The 15,915-nt window shown below is 44.2% G+C and overlaps 1 protein-coding gene across 9 annotated transcripts in view; it reads right to left on the reverse strand.

Annotated features, from left to right (window-relative positions):
- Nucleotides 1–15,915, reverse strand: part of LOC105428061 (uncharacterized) — a 55,619-nt gene that overhangs the window by 24,942 nt on the left and 14,762 nt on the right. For 4 of the 9 annotated variants that reach the window (XM_089083574.1, XM_089083573.1, XM_089083570.1 and 1 more), the window contains 5 exons: nucleotides 15,667–15,696; nucleotides 13,871–13,973; nucleotides 12,874–13,114; nucleotides 3,678–3,801; nucleotides 201–290 (listed from right to left, as the gene is read on the reverse strand). In XM_089083574.1, coding sequence (XP_088939700.1) covers nucleotides 201–290; nucleotides 3,678–3,801; nucleotides 12,874–13,114; nucleotides 13,871–13,973; nucleotides 15,667–15,696 — 588 coding nt within the window. The remainder of the gene's footprint in view (nucleotides 1–200; nucleotides 291–3,677; nucleotides 3,802–12,873; nucleotides 13,115–13,870; nucleotides 13,974–15,666; nucleotides 15,697–15,915) is intronic. The other 5 variants (XM_089083575.1, XM_089083571.1, XM_089083576.1 and 2 more) reach the window with 3 other exon arrangements.

Below are 15,915 nucleotides of genomic sequence, written 5' to 3' on the forward strand. Positions count from 1 at the left end.
GATCGTTAAAGGGGATCGTTAAAATTTTAACGACGGGAGAAATGCGCGAGACGGACGCGAGTCCACGATCGGCGAGGGTGTTACATCACATGGCACTCGGATGCAGGTCGGATCGGTGAAAGTCGAAAACGATAAAGCGAAAATAGAGAGATCTCGCGATCAAGGACGATCCCGCGATTAGGATCTCTTGACGAGGGTACCTGAGCCACACATGGGCCGGGCTGCTCGCAACTGCATTGCTGTTTTGCTCGTTAGCAGGGCTTTCCATCCAGTTCGTTGTACGCGCTTTCCTGATTGGTCAGACACTGATCAGACGGAAGGTTGTGGATGTGCATGATTCGAGTGGCGATCATGTCCATCGTTTTTGCGCTCTTCAGCGCGTGATACTTCGCGCGATTGCGATTCCCAAAAGTACGCTTCGCCTTGTAATCAACGGCTCTCGAGGCTTACGAAAGCAAAGCATGCGATCGTACACTAGGCAATTTCTTCAATCGAATGCTGCACTTAGCGCTTATTATGCAAATATCCCCTTTGTTTTCTCTCATCCGTAAAATCTTTGATCAATTTGCAGAAAATTTAATCGAGCAATTTTTTTTTTACATTTTGACATTTTCAGCATTGAATATTCTTGTAATTAATTCTTGTAATTAATTCCAGTTAAGATATATTACGCAAAAGAAAGTCTTTTGTTGTGCTAATAAAATATCAACTGCAAATTGATCAAAGATTTGATCAAAGACAACCGTAGATAAAAGGAAATGCGAGGACTTCAGAGCCATCCATATGCTTGAACGAAATATTGTAAAATAATCAACGGAAAGGAAAAGACACGAAAGGTTTCGACAGCGCGCAAGACCAATATTTTTCTTTCATACCTGCCTCTTGTCAAATTATAGCAATAGATATGGCAATTTTCTTTCAGTAAAAGCTTTAAAACTTAAAACTAAAACTGTGAAATTATTATACTGTTTAAATATAATTATTATATATTATTATATTTGACAATACTTGACAATACTATTTGACAATACTATTTCCGTCAATTTTACGAGATTAAATAAAGATAGAAAAAAGTAAAAGAAAATTATGCCAAACGTCACAAAAGTCACAACATAAATACAATATTAATTTTACAATAATAACCATCTAATTATCTAATTTTCAAAAAATCATGTTATCAATTTTTAACATTTTACATCCGTAAAATTACAGTCTGCGAGAGTTAAAATTTTTGTTACCAGTTGTACACGCTTCGATAAACGGCAATCTATTTTTTTAGATAAACTTTAATTACGATTTTCCCGCGTCTCCTTTCGTAAAAAGGTTTTCTCGGTTTTCCTTTAACCAATCGCTCTTCTTCCACGTCGTCGTCTTATTCTACATGACAAAATAAAAGAACATCTTTTCCTTTTCCAGACTCTTGAGGAAGAAAGTCAATAACAAAAAAGTATTATACGAGCGGGAAATGTACGTGCGCGGTAAAAATCCATTAAACGGCGCGAATCGAAAACCGGAAGCGGCAACCGCGCGGGGAGGAGAAAATGCAGAACGGAAAAAGAAAACGGCACGAGAGAGAAAAGGAAAGCGGGCGGATCCGGGCGTACGCGGTGAAACGTCAGCACGTGCAAGGGAGAGTTTATTATAAGCGGCCTCGTTTTCTCTCATTTCGCAACACGGTTAAACCCGGCATCGCGTGGTGAAAAATAATTTGCACGTTTAATGGAACGCGGAACGTTCGTACGGACGTTCGTTCGTTCGTCGGGCCGCCGAGCTTCGGCCGCGTTAAGAAAAGACTCGTGCGCACTCGACGACGACGACGACGTCGATTCCGAGATCGAGATATTATTACGCGAGAACCTCCCCCCCCCCCTTCGTTCCGACTGCTAGAAATAAATCCCAGCGAAATTTGCATGCGCGGATTAAGCCGCGCGCTTATCGCGCGCGGTCCCGCTGCTTTATCCGCGAATCGTATTAAAAATGTCAAATGTGCTTTCGTGCAGATGTAAATTCATGCGGATATTCCGGATTCGGAAACGCGCCCGAGCGAATCGTAACGTACGTACCCTTAGCCCCCTTTTCGTGGACCCTTTTCGTCGGCGCGAAAGATCGATAGCGTATCGATCGCGCTGGCATGTCGACGACCGGGCACTAGGTGAAAGCACGTCAATCCTGGTTAAAGGCCCGCTCAATAATTGCACGGACCCTCGCATGTTTCCCTCGGAAACAGCGGAATTAATGGAAGATTCCACGTACGTATATACCTGATGTATGTATATGTATGCCAAACCCGAAAAAGTTGTACTTGTTGCTGCCACGAGTTTCGCCCCGAGAATTCCGTAAATTGCGGGTCGCCGCATCGATATCCGGAGAGACCTCGTCGACCGTTCGGGGGACCTTGACAGTCGCCGAGGCGAGCGATAAATCGGGGCGAAAGATCGCGAGGAAAGGATCAGCGAGCGTAAATCTAAATAAGGCACTCGGCGCGATACTTATGATATCATGACTCCATTACTCGCTCACTCGCGAAAAATTGAATTTTATTCACGTCGCCTCCTTTTTTCATATATCGCGTGAGTCCCGGGTGAGTTCTTAAGCGCGTTAGATTTTAGATTAAAAAACGTGGCGCGGCCAACGCTTTTAAAATTCCGCTCGCGGCCGAGCGGGCGGCAAAGAAGAAACACTTGGAGCCGCGAGATAACGTCTTAGTTCCTTTCATTTGTACGGCAATCCCATCGTATCTTCGAGAGTCCCACGTGCCGTTTTCCCGGCCTCGCCTTTTGTCACGTGGAATTGCAGACATTGAAACAATTCGCGTACACGTAAACACGTAACGTGCGTAGAGCACAACGGCGAAGTCGGAATGTGCGGGCACCGAGCCAGCAGCGGATTCGACAAGTTCGCAGACGTACTCAATTAAAAGTTTGTCCCCGTCGCTCAACGAGGACGTTCGACAGCTCTCACCGATGATGGCTCCGCGTCATTTTTTTTTTCTCTCTCACCGTCATGGATTTAACACTGCGATCTTGTCGAATGACTCGGAGAACTGTTTAACGATTCCATTACCATCACGAGCCATAATCGAGTGCTTGAGTTCCAGCACTTCGTGCTTTCCTCTTAACTATTGTTTAACGTTAACCCACATTCTTGTTGATCTCCGTCTATCTCTTTCACACGACATTTAGGTCCGCCATAGTCTCGATTATATTCGTCGATTACGAAACCTTGAATTTTTCTTATTTTGCCTCCTCGTGAGCGCACCTTTTGGCAATCGCATCGCGTTTAGCGAGACCACGCGGTAAAGAGCAAACCGCCGCTTATTGCGGTGGAGTTTCTTTTAAGTTTCGTATACAGAAATCATGGCGCGATCAGAACGCAGTCATGCTGGCGTTCGAAGGGACGATTAGGAACGAATGGGCGAACGGCAGAGCGGAGATGCGACGGAATCGATCATAAATGTCGAGACAAACTGACAAATTATAACATCAGATATGAATATTCTCGGTCGCCGGCATAACCGTCGCAGGTCGGATCTTCCATTCGCTTGGCATGATGTGACACCGATATACGTCAAACGTATTCCCATATCTCATATATGTACGATATATGTACGATTACATACGTCAGACATGCGATTTTCATTATCTACCGTAATCTAGCGGGATCGTGTTATCACTTACCATACGGCAGCTCCAGTCGGCAGTCGATCAGAAGCGAATGACCCGTCGGTTTCTTCGTGCCGACGATCTCGTTGCCTCTCTGCTCCAGTTCCAGGTCGAGACTGACCCACTGTCCGGTGGTCTCCTAAAAAATTGGAAACGCCTTTTAACGCCGTTCTCCGAATGCATTTTTTTTCTCCACTTTCTTCTAAGCTGATAAAAAAAGCCGATAAAGTTACCAGCCGACGTTACCGCGCTACCGCGGTCATAATTCTTCATTACTAAAAGTTAAAATCGTTACCGCGACATCCGCGTATCTCTGCCCAGTCGCAGAAATGCCGCGCGGTATCTTCAGCGGGCGTGCACAAAATAATGAATTAATTAATATGGGCCATTAGTCACGGGTACCTTCAACGGTACACGGTTGCCGGAGGGGCAGCGGGAAATAATTCAGTCGAAACAATCTCCTTCTCGTATTCCGTCCGCGTCCGGTGGCGCAATCCCCGAGAGCAGGTGCGATTATTAGATACGACCCCGCCGCGTAATTTATGTAACCAGAATAACTTCGTCGAAGCCGTATTCTTTGCGTATGAAACTAGTCTATGCGCGGACGCGATATTACGCCATTGCGGAAGATAATGTATCTTGCGGACATGCACGTGCAGTTTATGCGCCGACGGCACGGGGACGACTGGAGGAAGGAAAAGCGTTGGTGAGAGAAGAGTATGTATTTTTCCGTCTTGCCAAGGCAAGTGGTCGGACGAAAAATTGAGTGTAAATTGGACGTGCGATAAATCCAAGAGAATCTTGACCAAAATCAATAGACGAGGAAAATTGGAGTGTGCGATAAATCCAAGAGAATCTTGACCAAAATCAATAGACGAGGAGAGGTGGAATTGGAGCCGCGGCTGTTACAACTAGACACGTATATACGTATTTTGTTGCTTCACATATCACGTGATCGTAAAACAAAAGCTTCGAACGTCGATGGTTTAGCGGCTTAAAAGCTTCGTAACTACTGTAATTCAAACGAATCACGCCCGAGCGGGGCTTTCGTCCGTATCAATTTAAGTTCCCGCGCGATCTTTTCCTTCTAAAAATACAGAATTTTGTCACGAGACAACGATACGTCACAATCGAGTCGTTACGCGACGCGATTTTTTTCCCGATCACAAAAGTTGAAGCCGGCGCGTGATTAGTTTGTAAATTATTCGCGAGTTTTGCAATCGCAGAGTTGCGAAATACCTTTAACAAGTTGACGAAGGCATAATTTAAACTCGGGAAGAGAAAAACGAGCGACCGACTTATCTCTCCGTACTTTCGAGGGATGATTTAAACGTAAGGAAACTTCGACCTCGCAAACAACGTTCACGTGCCGCGCTTCATCATCGACAAAGACGAAGAAAATACCGAGGTTGCATCGTGTCTAGCGGCGAAAAAGTATTTTTCGAAAACAAGATACAAATCCCGCGGCGGCGTCCTGTCTCGAATGGATCTGTTTGTCCCGAAAAATTCAACGAGAATTACGACCTCACGTGGGAAAGAAATTGCGGTCAAATTTCAATGATGCGCGAAGAAAACATTCAAGCAGCGAGGCACCGTCCCCGTTTGCCAGATTACGTCATCTAAACTTTGCCGTTGTTATTTCTATCAATTAGCTTGATGAATTTGTCCGAAAGGAAGAACGTCGTTATAGCGGGTATAACATCAATTTTGCAGACAATACTGCTGGCGCAGAAATTATGAACGAGTTGTTGTAATCGTCATCATTCTGTCCTCCTTTGTGGCATGGAAAATAACGGCAACGCGATATTTTTGCAATCGATACGTAAATGGCAGAGGGAGTGGAAATTGCAGAAGATTATTCCAATACCGGCTCGTGATCTCAATTGGTCGGACGCGACGCTAAGATATAATCGGCTATTATTAGGGGTAGGTTGCATTTTGCCTCTGAAAATCAATAGACCATTAAAGATCAAAACGGACATCCATCGGCCGGCGTACGAAAACATCGACCACGGCAATAGAAATTCATCCCCCGTTCGTTGCAGATACATAGCACAAAGCTACAGAGATCGGAACATCTCAATTTATATTCACCTACTGGCACGAATCTCTCTTCTTCGGTAAATCGCTCCGGTGTCACGTAAATGTCACATGTAAAATGTAAATTTTTTCTCCCGGACACATCTCTTTGCGCGAGTCCGCAATTTTAATGGACAGCATGACAAATGAATTTTTTATTATTATGGGAGAAGTTAAAATTTTCCCGCATTGGTACAGACACACGGGGACGTTATCGTAGACGGCTTCGCTCTCCGTTAATGGTGCTAAAATAAGAAGGATAGCATCGTGCGGTCGTTCGTTCCAGTTAATTCCGCCCTATTACGGTGCTATTGGGGGAGAATCGAATTAGCAGTGACTGGGAACTGGTGTGACGCACCGGTCGCCCCTACCTTTCCGGTCGCAACCCGGCCTAATTAACGTATCTATCACGTGGAAAAGGATAAGAAAGCGGGTGAGATGAGCGCGTTCGCGTACTCCATAGCGCGAGAAAATGGATGCGCCGATGATCGATTGCTATCATTTACGGGCGGACCAATATGCGCTTCCATCGAACATCCAGAGAAGGATATGATTTCTCAATGACATTAGAGTGGAGAAAATGAGTTTTCACGCAATTTATTGACTTCCACTGTCGATAGACCCGACGACACAAAAGGAAACGACCTCGTTCTTTTTTTTCGTACGCCAGACAGAACGATTTTTTTTTTTCTTTATTTCTTCGAAAAGAGAAAGGGTGAACTGATAAATGCCAAAATCGCGCGTATCACACCCCATTGTATCCTAAGCCATCGCTTTTTGTCGCGACCAATTGTTTCGCCGAGAAATTGTCGCTTGGTGCCATTTATTTTCTTCGGATGACAAATAGCGAGATGCTGTGGAAGAAGTTGGAGAAACGTGTTGGGTCGCGTTTCCGCGCGAGCCGCGTGCGGTTCGTTCCGCGTTTCTTTTCTCCGCCGTTGTCTCTTTCGCGCCCTCAACGCTCAACGTCAGCGCGCGAAGTCTCGTTTCTTAATCTCGCGACGATAAAAAGAGAATAGCCGGCGCGAATGTCGTCACGACACGTGGAAGCTCGTGGTTGCGGGGATGGGGGTTGACGAACATTCGCGAATGAGACACGACGCTCGCGTAATTAAGCGTCCAACGACACTATAATTCTCCACCAGTCGGCAGAGATGCTCGTACATCGTACACGAGAGACAGCGTGTAGAATTTAATGACTTTCAATGATTCGGAGCGAGAGACGTGTCAGGTGTTGGTAAAAAATTGGTGACGCGTGCGAGAGAACAATTGAAAGTTTTTTTTTTTTAAGCTTTCTTCTTATTGTGATGAAAAGTCATTAGCTTTTGCATAGCTTACAATCTGCAAGCTGCCACTCAATTGAGAAAATTTTGATTCATAACGGTACAGTCACACTGTAATTATGTGGAATACAAATATTGTATCGGGATACAATTGCAAATGTGAGAGGTAGATTGGAATATAACGTACCTGCTCGAATGAAGTTTATACATATTCATATTATATAAACGCGAATGCACTAGCGTTATTGGTTGACATTCGCGCCATTTATAACATTTACTCATAGCCGACGATTTGTCTTAAGTCTTTGGAATAACGGTTACATTCGCATAATTTCATTTGAGAAATGACAATGGTATGATTTCAATTAATATTTAAAAAAATTAAAAGAGGAGAGAGAGAGAGAGAGAGAGAGAGAGAGAGAGAGAGTTAATATTGTTGAATAATAATATTGGCTGTTCTTTCCCTTTGTCTGAGGGAATCTTTGAAAAATTATCGAATATCATCTTTCCCTTTTTGATAGCATCAAAGGTAATAATTACACGAGCAATTGTTACGCGATAAAAATATTTTAATCTCGCTTACGACAATGAATTCATTTGATATATTCGGTCGCCGCTGCCAAATGATCCTACGTGCAACAGGAGAGATTAACACCGGCGATTTATTTCTGTAGCTTTATTACGTCGCATATTTACATAACTAAACGGACGATTTCGAAATCACACAATGGCTGTTTCATTCGATAATGCCGGCACACATAACGTGTCCCCACGCGTTTCGATTTTTCCGCCCACGAGAATACAAGGAGAGACTCGTTCGCCGATAAAAGCCTTTCCGACACGGCTCGACCAGCCGGCACGACCGCTTGATTCCCCGCTCTCAATACGATTCAGAATGGAATCGCCGGCGATTGCCGTTCATCAATTCCTCGGGTCAACAAAGCGGTTGACTACATCTACACTGGCGAGGCCTCACGAGCCACTAGTCAAGAGCAAACAGCAAGTAACTCGGCCCCGCTCGACGACCGATTCCACCGAAAGCTGTCCTAACTCGGGTGGCGTCCCCTCATTTTGTTCCTAACACAGGAAAGCTCGAGACCACGTGTCCACGAATCGTGACGCGATTCCGACAGGATTTAGGGTGGCTACTTCAGGCAGGAAGGGAGGATGGCCGAAGAGGAGGAAAAGGTAAAAGCGTCGACAGTCAGCATCGATCGGCTTCTTGCCTCCATGATGTCTTCCTCGTTTCCCCTCTATTCTTCGTTCTCAAGCCTTATCCTTGAAGGTACGGTCGTCCATCAACCCGCAACTCTCCGTAGATCACGAAGATGATCCTAGGATACGTTTCCCATCAGCCGTAGTTTTCGAGCCACAGGCGCAGTTACCGCCGCTACTTCTCTTCGAGTTACATTTGCGGCGTATAGGCGCGCAGATCTCTTCGCTGCCGTCGCTATTAAGTAAATCGACGGTGGTCTCGTTCTTGTTTTCTCGTCCGGGTTATAGCGGAAAATGTCAGGGAGCCACTTAACCGGGCTGTCGATTGATTTTCCGGCGTCTGTTAAAGCCGAGGTAGAGGAGGATCTAGACCGTCGTCGTCGGCGGCCATCGAGATGGATAGATGGAACGAACAGATATGCAAATACGGAGAAAGGAAGGAGAGAGAAAGACGAGAAAAAAGGCTCGAAATCGTTAATGAAAATGCAAATCGCGAAAAATAAATCGCTCGTGAACAAAGGCCCAATTCCGAATGAGGAGAGATCCATTTCTCTTCGGACTGAGTCGTATAAAGCCAGAAGGACGAAATACGCTCGCGATGCGCTATTAATCAGAGCTCCGCGAGTTAAAGTCGAGGCACGGGATCAGGATGAATGTTCGGGTGTTGAATCAGCTACCAGAAATTCTGCTGCCGGGGACCCGCCGACGTGAAAATCCTCCTCGCGGAGATCGGAATTTCCCTACCGAGTTCATACGAACGACGACGACGACGACGATGACGTCGTGACACACGTCTAGAGGCGAGAGATCGCGCGAAAATGTCCATTAAGAGAGATACCGTGTCAGCTGCACGCGAAGCGAGCGGGCGTGCTTGACGTTGTCAGCCCGAAACAATAAGACATCATTGTCCGTATTACGATCCGGATTACAATCTGCATCTCGATCTTAACGACGCCGGCCGGGTCGGAGCGATTTGAAAACGCCGGCAGGCCTCGCACATTTCCAATGTGTATCGAATCAGGCCGTGATATGTGGACTTCGCGTGCCGTTTTATGAATATTTTAAAGCCGCGGCTGACCCAGATCGTCCTCCTGGCAACACGAAGAAAAAGTAATCTGACCTCGCACATTGGTACTTCGAGGCTCGTTTACCTCGCTCTCCGTCGTGTTTCTCCCCCATCCCCCCTCCCCCCCTCCCTCGTCGTTTCTCCCTCGCCCACTGCCGCCGTTGTCGAGCACGCGGTTACATATCGTCTTCATCATCTCTTCCCGTTACTTATCCTTCATCCACTCTCGACCGAGTCCCGGCGTTGTCTCCCTCCGCGTCCCCGCGTTGTCTCTCCCTTCTCTTTTATCCCCTTTACACACGTGTGCGCATACATTTTCCGTTTCTTTTTCTCTCTTCCACATCGGCGCCCTATCATCCCGCGTTGCCGGAGCGCGCGGTTCGTCGATCGTCCGTCCAGAAAACGGCGGAGGAACGATTTACGTGGCGTGATTTGTGGCTTCACCCATTGTTGCCGCAATCACGGGGTTTAAAACAGACAGCCGGAGGAAAGAATTTCACTCCGAGAGGGAAACGTCTTGAACGCATTTCTCGTCGTTGGATAAAGGACGACGACACCGCCTTTGTACTCGCGTTCGCGCGGATCATAGATCATACGGTCATCAACTTCTCTACTCTCGCTACAAAAGAGCAACGGTGGTATTTTCACGGATTTTCACCGAGAAACGCGAATATAATATACGGGTATAAAGAATATAAAATTGTCGCGCGAAAATTCCCTATTTCATTGGCGTGAATAAGAGATCGTTAGCGCGAGAAGGCTCTCCCTTCTTGGCAATCGCCCGATAAATAATGAGTGAAAGCCCGTGAAAAGCTTCTTCTGAGCTGAAGAAAAAGCGCGAGACCCAGCTATTATATTTATATTTCGAATATTTCGTCAAGGTCGTTGCCTTGCCTAAAGCTTGCATGTATGTGCACGCAGTACAGTGTCGTAGTAAACCCCACGTCGGCCACATCGCCCACCCAGCGACCCGACTACTCCGAACGTTTCATTGAGCGTCGCGATTTGGCTGTGCGCCAAGTGACGTCACGAACGGATGAGGCTCCGGGTATTGCCGATAGTGATGGCGATGTCGTGGTCGAAGAACGACGTCGCGCGTGATTTCGACCTCGTTCGAAACGTGGAGAGATCGTAGAGAGATCGAACGCGAGTTTAAATCTTTAGCGAAGAAATGGATCCATCAACCGAGAGCGAATTTTCGCGCTTGCATTTTATTTCTACTGAACTTTTCATCGCGGAAAAAAGCTCCGCGATCAAAGAACACGATGTCGAGTAACATAATCTTTCGTGTCAAAAAAAGACAACTCGAAGAAAGAAGTATTTTACTTGGAGTTATGTTAGAAATTATATATATAAAAGTATATAAAAGTAGAATTATGTTCTCGCATGTAACAAGTTTGTCTAACATATATAATTCAACCTTCTAATTCAATTTGCTCGTTTTTCCGAAAGATGCTGCAGTTGCATTTTGTGCGGAAAAAGCAAACAAGCTAGGTCTGACTTTAATCGTCTTCTTCCACTTGATTGTCGATACTATATATGTCAGTTGGTCGTATTTCTGACGTCTCTCACAAATGTTTGCGCTCATTAAAAATACAATTTTACAGAAAAAAATATTGATAAAATGACTGATTATGATAAAATGACTGAAAGAAAATTGTCGTGCATACTAATTGAATTTTTCATTTTCGTAACAAAATTCTTATCCGACATGTGATACTAATAATAAGATTGTGCTACCACACAAAGAACAACGAGAAATCGACTTTAAGACACATTTGGACAATCTCCCAGGAATTTAAATATTAACCAAGAATGAGAAGCAAGAGGAGAGGAGAATTCCTTCTGCGGTTCTTCGGATTGCGCATGAGTGACTCTTGTTTAGTCATTTAAAAGAATAACTGAATGCTCCAAAGAGTTATTATTCTCGCCAAAAGTAATTTTGTCGAATGAATACGTAGCATCTCATCATCCCGGCGACCTCTTGAGGTGGCGCATTCGAGCAATTTAATTAACGAAAATTCACTTTTGTCGTCGTGCAAAAGTGCATTCAACCGTGCCACGCAAATGAAGACGAAAAGATAAAGGAAACGGAATCGCGAAAGGAAGAAATCTTCGTCGAATCTCAAAAGGCACAGTAACGAGAGCGAAAAAGAAATCGGATCTTAATCTCTCTCGAGTCTGTCGTTACCTCTCACACGGAAGACTGAGCCCGAGAGAGGACCCATCCAAGTATCGTATCAATTTATCGTATGAGTCGCCAAGTGAAATATAATTTGCGTTACGCGAATCGACATCCCCAAGTTCCGGTATCTTACGTTTCGAAAGCTTGAGAGCGTGCCCGATGGAAGTGACGATAAGAGAAATTGGGTCCCTCGTGGCTGCTATTAATATCTAATTATGCACGCTAATTATGAACGCAATATGCATCTTAGTAAATGCATCTTAGTAAATGTATCTTAGAGAGGAAGAGACAGAGAGAGAGAGAGAGAGAGAGAGAGAGAGAGAGAGAGAGAGAGAGAGAGAGAGAGCGGAAAAGAGAAAGAGTAAAGAAGACATAAATTGCCATTTCTGTTATCACGTTGCTTGCTCACGTCAGCGACGTAAATTACATGCCATCATTAATCACCGTATTCTTCGATGTGTACTCTACATTTGCGCGTGATTGCGTTCGTGAAAATACAGAACGAATTAAGCGATGTTGGTATAGGTCATCGTCGCATCTCTCTCTCCACCCCCCCCCTCTCTCTCTCTCTCTCTCTCTCTGTTTCTCACCTTCGCGAATTCAGTTTATATACGCGCGATATAATATATCGACTGAATTGACCACGCGATCGGTCATACACCGGACGTGACGACGATTGATTGTATCACGTTCCCTGTGTTTATAGCTCGCACTTCTGAATTTATAACGGGTTACAGGAAAGAAAAAATAAATACCACGCTGAATTTTCAACACCCGGCCGTAACAGAGAGCCGCGATAACGGGTGTCTGTCAAAGAATAATGTGCGTTGTTGAGGATTATTCGACAGCTCCTCCGTCAAAAAACCGACGGGATGAGCCTAAGTAGCGTGCTAAATAGTGATTGGTTTTGGTTCCGTTCGATGAGCAAACACTCGTCGAATTTCATTTCGCGTACGAAAAGAGACGCTGCTGAAAAGAGACGAGGGGAGGAGGGAGGGATGACAGGAGAGCGCATCCGGCGAAGAATGAGCGGATTCTGCGGGAAAATCATTACGCGCGGAGGGTATTTAAGAATTGCTCGTTAAACCGTGATTGGCGTACGATGACGTTTCCCTTAAAAAATAATCCTTTCCTACGTTCGCGAGAAATAAACGAAATTGGAATAGCGAACTGGATCTCGTATCGGATATCGTATCGGATTATCGTGAATTATAAAAAAATGTTGTCGTCATTGCGAGATGGTACAACGGCAATACAACATCGGACGTTTCAATCGTTTTAAAAATTTTAATATCTTTGATGTCGCAAGAAATGTGAGCGAGTGTAATACTGGCGGGTGTAATATTGGCAGTGTATAGCGTATACATGTATGAGTTGGTGTACCGTGTCGGTGATGATGTCTGGCTGTGTGTTACTGTTGGTGTCGCACATATCGAACGTGTTCTGTTCGGATTGTCGTTGCTGTATCTCCGCTGTACGACTTAAGTTGCACTGATTTCTCGTTACCTCGTTCATGTAGGACACCTCTGAGAGTGGGATATAGTAGTAGCCCAGAAAGCGATCCCACAAGAATCCCTTGCACCACACCTCCACCACAAGCCCGGCGTTCATGTCATTCGTTTCGCTGTGTAACAAACAAGTTCCATTAACCTTTTGCCGAAACCCTTTGCGAAAGAAATAACACGTCGAAAAATAAGCAACTACGCTTCCTGCGTAAAGTAGATTAAGCGGCGAGACTTTCATGGAGAATTTGTGGGCGTCAAATGTTGCGCGAGTCAAGATCAAGAAACGATATATCTTCTCGCATAGTAATGGTAGACATCGAACAACAAGACAATCCTTTTTAATCCACGGGCACAATTTAACGTTAGCTTTTCTTTATATATATTTTCGGATAATCCATTTAACAAAACCCGTTTATAAAACAGAGACTGTAATGGACCGAGAATCTCTTCTCAAACAGGGAGTTTGTCAAGCTAAGGGCTGATAATGCTGTACTATAAAAAAGAATCACGTTCGTCCTTTTGTAATTTTGTTGGGAACTTTTCGCGATTCTCGGTTCCGTTCGGTAAATTCGTGGATCGGCCGGATAGAAATTATTTCTATGCCAAGATACAGTCCCGTTAAATAAGAGTATGATTAGCTTCAGATTCCTCTCCGCGCACAAATTACCAGCTGCCCCAGATATTTTAATGTCGGTGCGCACGCGATAACCACAGTGTTTTCGAAGAGCGTAACGCCATAGTAACCGGCACGGAGAAATTTTTACAAAATTTTAACAAAAACTCGTTTAACTTGACAATATTTTTAAACGAGTTTCTCGCGCTGCGGCGCGTGTAACGAACGTCTGCGTAAAATTAATTAATTATCGATAACTTACAAGAGGAAGTCTTGTTCCCAGCATGGATTGGCCCCTTTCACAGTGACTGTCGTTGACTTCACATTTTGCAGTTTCAACGTTACGTAGGAGTTGAACTGGTCCGCTGAAATTACGTTCGATAATCTATTTTTTAGTCAAAGCACGAGTGCGCGCGCATTGTAAAGGAAATTCGTATTCTCCAATATACGAGCGAAATGCGTAATACGCTATCGTGTTGAATCATAACGACATAACGCATCGAATATTTCGAAACTGAGACACGTCGTGTTTATCGGAATTTTTTAACGGAATCGCCACAAGTAAATGAATTACGTTTCGACAAAAAAAAAAATATATATATATATATATATATCGTGATTTTAGTTTCCTATAAAATCCATGTAATATCGGTGAATGAGACCGTTTTATTCGCAATTTAGAAAGGATCCTGATAACATCCTCGCGTTTTATGTGTCCGAGAGTGGGTGCTCAAGAGTAGGACGCATTGTTGAGTTCCAATAAATTCCGCCCACCATCTTAGGGCACGCTGCCGTACACGCTCTCAGCTGTGCGCTTTCGATAAGTCGCGCAAAAAGTGGAAGTGAGATTTTACAGTCCGCGACACAATATTTCGGGCATGGTAGAGCGTCACCCTCGACATTTCGACTTTACGAGCGAAATTGTCTTCGCAATCCATCGAGGAGATACGTCCGAGAGTCATGTTCTACAAAGCTGACTTTCGGTAGCCCGAACCGACCGCCGAGACTTTGACGGCTCTTAATAAAAAATTAGACACGGCATAAATAGAACTTAGCGAAACGTAAAAATAAACGCGCAGCCCTCTCTTGACCTGAGAAACCGCTGGATATGGAACAAATCGAATGTCGTTTGCGTGATGAGAATAAACCACGCCGAGATATTCACGTTCTTCTTGCAGGCGAGAGACGCGAGAGAGCATGGTGAATGCAAAAGTTTCCGATCGATTTTGACGAGATAAATTTGTTCCCGATAAAGAAGTGAAGTTTAATATGAATGAATACAGTCGGGACATCGGGTAAATAAATTCATAAAACTAAACGCATTTACGTTTTTTCGCGATGCGAACGCGAACGTTATCGTTACGCTTTTCAATTCTTACGACAATTGCGCGAAATAATGGTCTTCATAAGTCCATTCTGTTCCGATGATGTGCACATGACAGGCGAGTGAATATTTAAAAAAGGCATAATATAAAGTGCACAAGCGAAAACTGTCAAGATTACGTTCGTCATATCGGGATAGGAAATATTGAACGATGCAACGGGATGGCATAGATTCAAAGTCTTTTCGACGCTATTAAAATTATTGATTTACTTTTCCCCTGTTGAAGAAGTTTGGAAAATTTATGATATGCTTCCAAACAGCGCGGAGTATCGTCTTAGATTTATAAATACGATATATCCCGCGATCTCTTTCTCGTGAGAATAACGTTACATCATCCGTACGGAAAAATTATTTCGGTATAATCGAAACGTCACGATATTCTGCTCGAGGAATCGCATAATCTGAAACTTGGAAATATTCCAATCGCGGAGTGCAATAAATTGTCCGCGGATTTTAGAAGCGAAGCCTGAATAAAGATCTAGGTTCTGTGGCTTGTCTCAGTCCCAATTTTGAACGCTCGATTCCATGTGTATTAATATTTCGCTCGCATAGATTTGATAATCAGAGAAAAGTAATTTGAGAAGACAAAATCGACGGACAAATCGATCAGATGAATTTCGAAACTTTTATCCCCCATAGTACTCCAACTTCTCCTATTTTTCCCATATACGAACCATCCTCGCAGACGAACCGCGCCTTCTTCACTGCAACAGAAAAAACAAGGGAAAAAATTACACGTTACCAAATTTTTGAAAAAACGACTATAACGACTATACTTACATATTTACATGTTAGGTTACAAACTAAACTTAATTCTAAAAAAATTATAGAATCCAGAGAACACGTAAAAATGAACTGCCATAATCAACATGAAGCTTTTATCGTTAATTTGTATGTTTTCCATGTAAGCGTATCAACTATCA

This window comes from Pogonomyrmex barbatus, unplaced genomic scaffold, assembly GCF_055798465.1.
Source record: "Pogonomyrmex barbatus isolate J1 unplaced genomic scaffold, ASM5579846v1 scaffold7, whole genome shotgun sequence".
Taxonomy (NCBI): Eukaryota; Metazoa; Arthropoda; class Insecta; order Hymenoptera; family Formicidae; genus Pogonomyrmex; species Pogonomyrmex barbatus.